At 38.9% G+C, this 4,631-nt stretch overlaps 1 protein-coding gene across 1 annotated transcript; it reads right to left on the bottom strand.

Annotated features, from left to right (window-relative positions):
- Positions 1–918: 918 nt before the first annotated feature.
- Positions 919–1,440, bottom strand: MSGN1 (mesogenin 1). The gene has a single exon (XM_008494940.1). The coding sequence runs from the start codon at positions 1,438–1,440 to the stop codon at positions 919–921; it is 522 nt and encodes a 173-aa protein (XP_008493162.1).
- Positions 1,441–4,631: the final 3,191 nt, after the last annotated feature.

The raw sequence follows: 4,631 nt of genomic DNA, 5'->3' as shown, positions 1-4,631 counted from the left end.
TTGGGGATAAAACTTTGCATCATTCTGGTGCCTGAATTGATTTATTTCACAACAGAGGGAAGGAAGATAGCTCAGCCTGATCTTACTTGTTCTAGCAATTTGATGTAAAAAGGTATTCCATAATTTATCAGGCATTGAAGCAAGGAGTTTTTATACATTAAATACAGAAATAATATACACTTCTGTATATATTAATGAAGATTTATCAACAATTTATCTATAAAAATTTTGCTTATATTTAATTTCCAACATTTAGCTGTCATTGTTAGATTTTACTTAACTATCAGTCATATATAATACAAGATACAGACTATGGTACTGACATTTATTTGTGTATTAGTAAAGTTGTTCTCACTATTACTTAGTTTGTGATAATTTTTTTTTTAAGATACAATGGAAACAGATAAATAGAAAACACTTGAACTAATTATACATGTTCTTCCTCATCCTAGCATTAAAGTGCCTACAAATCAATACACTTAGAATTCTTCCAATGTTGTTGTAATTTAGTTTTTTAAAATTCAGGTTGAAACCTATGGGTTTACTGTTGTCCCTATTAAACAGATCAGTCAGAACAGCAATATATAAATCCTAGGAAGAGAAGTTGGTTTGGTTTTGGTTTTTTGTTTTTACTTTTGTATCAACTAGGTTTTAATATTTCTCAGAAGCTTATTATTAACAAAAAAAAAAAAAAAAAAGATATTAAAAAATCAAGACTTCTGTCTCAGCAACCTGGAGCTCAAGTTTTTAGGCAATCCTACATCACCTTCCAGCATCGTGTCCCATGTACAATGTTGGCCCTTGCTCTCCCTTCCTCGCTCCATCCTCCTCTTGCACCCTGTGCCGCAGTAGTCTGGTGAGGAAGAAACTTTGCTCTTCTTTTGTTTGTATAGACCCCGAACGTGTTCCAGGTGGGGTCTATGCCCGTTTGACGCTGTTGAGTAGCTCCGTCAGTTCGCTGATGTACTTGATGGTGTACTTCAGGGTTTGTATTTTGGTGAGGGGCTGTCCCCTCTGGCTGTAGACGGGGGGCAGGTAGTTGCGCAGCGTGTGGAGCGCATCGGCCAGGGTCCTCATCCTCAGCTTCTCCCTCTCGCTGGCCTTCCTCCTGCGCTGGGCAGACATCCTCACCTTGGTGCCCTTGGGTAGCCGAGCTTGCCCAGGGCTGGGCAGGTAGGCGGGGGGAAAGTCCACCAGGCTGTAGCCCACCAGGCTGCCACCACCGCCGCCACTCCCATAGGGGGTCTCTGCCACCACCGGGCAAGGGGACGAGGAGTAGGACTCAAAGGAAGGCGTCGGGGATAAGCTGTGAGGAGATGAGACGGGGTGCAGCTCAAAAGCCCCAGGGGTGCTTTTCCAGTCCCAGGATGATAAGCAGGCAGAGTGCTCTGAACCCAAAGCGTCTTCCATGTTTATCAACGTCTCGTGAAGTTTGTCCATGCTTGAGGAGCGCTCGGGAGAAGTAATGTCCCCTGCCTGCCAGCAAAGGCTGGAGCTGCAGGCTGCCCAGACCTTTTTATGATGGAGGGAGGAAAGTGACAGAGTGGGAAACGTGGGTTTGGCGAGAGGAGTTCAAAGGAGCGCCACAAGTGCTAAGATGGAAAGTGAACTCCCGATGTGCTGGTTTCTTCTCAATGATAATTATCAACCTTCAGCTAAAAAGCCTTTAAGCTAACAGGCAACAGTGAGAAAGGAGGAAAAAAAGATTATCTTCTTGCAACTAAACCAATTAAGGCTGCGCATCTGCATGTAACTTTGTGCTATGGGGATAAATGGTAGGAGAGGAAAAAGAAAATTAACAATTTTACAAAACAATTTACAGATGTAGAGTTTAAAGATAATGACTACTAAAACAAACACAATTTAAAGCACAGAGACCTAATTTCTGTGTAAGAGTATGAAGGTGATGATGCTACAGCAGTGATGATTTGATCTGTGCTGTGCTGACCGTTGCTGAAGTTTCTCATTATCTGCATCTTAATCATGAAAGTCAAAGGTAATTTGGTTGGATTTGTGCATGTTATGGTTCTGTGGATTTCTTCTCTCATCAGATGTAATTTCCCTCTGGATCACTTTGGTTTTCAACACAAAGAAAAGAACAGCATTACATTCCCTTCAGTCTGTAGATTAAAGTTATATTTTAAATCCTGACTGGGAGTTCTAAGAGGAAATAAATACTTGTAAACAGAGTCCTTTTTTTTTTTTTTTTAATTTTAAAGAAAGTGTCTAGGAAATAAAATGACAACTTCCAGACCCAAATATTTCACAATTCAAAGTAATGTACAGATCAAACATGTGCAAAAGACTAGAAACTACTTCTGTAAACTTTTCTACCTTTAGGAATCAATTCTTCTGTCAAAAAAAAAAATAAAAAAAAATAATTTTCCATCCCTAACTCAGTGCAGTGGTGAAGTTATGTTAGGCAATTCAAATGAAAATGCATATTCTATAGATTAATAATCTCATTAATAATGAGCACTTTTCATCTCTAGGCTTCAGAACAGCTCACAGTGATGATTAATGATCTCTATTACTCTGGGGAAATGGATAAGCAGAAGCAAGGAGTAACTTGCCCAAAATCACACAGCAAATCATTAGGAGATCCAGGAAAACTATCCAAAACTACTGAGCTCTGCAGCTCCAGTGAGCAGCTCTGCTGCCAGCCTTTACTTTGTGTCAGCCCTTAATGGAAACAAAATGCAATACATAATGAAAAGAGGAGAAAGATATTGCAGTCTGGAGGAAAAAGAAAAATAGGATTTATTGTAGAGATTCCTACTGTGTAATAACCTCTATGTGCACCATTATTGACTCAAAGAAAGGGTAAAATGCCTCTGAGTGTCACATAGCCAAAGCACATTGAGGATTTCTGGAATATACCATATTTTTATCTGATTGTGAAACTCTCACTACAATGACTTGGAACAAATCAATCCAATACTCTGCATAGTAACTAGGAAGGCTTTTGTTGTTGTTGTTGTTTTTCCCTTTTGTTTCCTTTTTTTTTCTTTTTTTGGTTTTGGTTTTTTTGAGTTTGGGATCAAAATACTGGGAAGCAGCTTGTGGGAAACATACTGATTTTATGCTGAGGTTGAATAAGAACAAAAGGTGAAGGATTTTTGCATTTCAGCTCAGCTTGTGACAATTTGACCATGATTATATCTACCCATCACAGAAACTCAGGGCATAGCCCCCCCAGGAGGAGCTATGGGGTTGCTGTGGGTGTTATGGTTACTTGATCATATTCTGAGCTCTGTTCCACACCTTTTTTAAGGAAAAGGAGCTGAAACAGTCCTAAGCATCCCAAATCCCTGCAACAAATTAAGACAAGATGAATGACAGGTATTTTCTGTGACTGCAGTGAACTGGTTGAGTATAGCTGAACACAAAAGCAGTGGTCCCAAGACTACAAGTTGGACATGAGGTCTAATTTAGCACAAACAGGGGATTCATTTTTGGCCTAGTTAAAATCTTGCTCCCACTCTTTTTCTCTTTTCCTGCCCATGTTTGTGTTTATGGTGTCTTCCATTTGACATGTCCTCTGCTCTTATTTTCTGTCTCCCTATTTTAGTAAACACAGTTAAAAGTCTACAAATGTAAAGAAGTCGGGGAGGCGGAGGTGGAAGAAGAGGAATTTCTCAAAGTATGTGCCAACAAAAAGAGCTTGCAAATGTGTTATTGATAATATAAGTATTATGTGTGTTGATAATATAAATGTATTAAAAATGCATATTGAGCATGTATATAAAATCTGCTTAGCAGTTTTGATTTTGCAATCAAATTTTAATTGAATGCAGTCAAATACAGAAGTGAAAAATTGAACAGGTCACTTGTTTGCAGACTATAAACAATGCACATTGCCAGTTAAGTTATACCTTAAACTGTGGGTAAATCAAGAAAGTGTTGCTCAGACACCAGGGGGGACAAGATTCTGTGTGTGTCCAAGATGCCATTACTGTAAATGACAGGTGAATACAGTCAGACCTCTATGTTCTTACATACAGGTATTCAGATGAGATTAGGCAGGGAAGAGGAATGTAAATTATAACAACAGCTGTATCTTTTCTTGTATCATAGGGGTAAATGTTTTGTGCAGCCAAGTCAGGATATTGGAGTCTGTGGGCAGCTTCTCCAATTGCATGAAGCATCAATAGACTTAGCAATAGTCCCATGGCATGTAGCTGTTCTTGGATTAGTTTTGGATAGCACTACGTTTCCAGTGGCAAGTATAAGAAGCTTCAGGAAATTATCTCACAATGTAGGGACATTTACAACAGGCAAAAATTACTGGAGATGGTAGAACAGTTCATAGTGCTGTTTTATAACGGGGCCTTAAAAAGTACCTTACAGAGGAAGGCATGGCAACAGGCTGGTTTGTTTTCCTACACAATATGACTAATGCTGTCTCACTAAAGAGCTAAGAAAATCTAGTACTTCAGATGGCACCTTCCTAGAAAGTAAAATAAAATAAAATAAATAAAGCAAAATAAAAATAAATCTGCTTGCAATATTTGTTTTACTCTACCTCTCTCAGATTTTGGGATTTCCCTTTCTGTGTGTCAGTAATGTCAAAACATTGAAGACTAGTGAGATATGAGGCTAACACCAACAAAAGATGAACTGACACTTAA

This window comes from Calypte anna, chromosome 3, assembly GCF_003957555.1.
Source record: "Calypte anna isolate BGI_N300 chromosome 3, bCalAnn1_v1.p, whole genome shotgun sequence".
Classification (NCBI taxonomy): Eukaryota; Metazoa; Chordata; class Aves; order Apodiformes; family Trochilidae; genus Calypte; species Calypte anna.
This window is presented reverse-complemented; position numbering and strand designations above follow the sequence as displayed.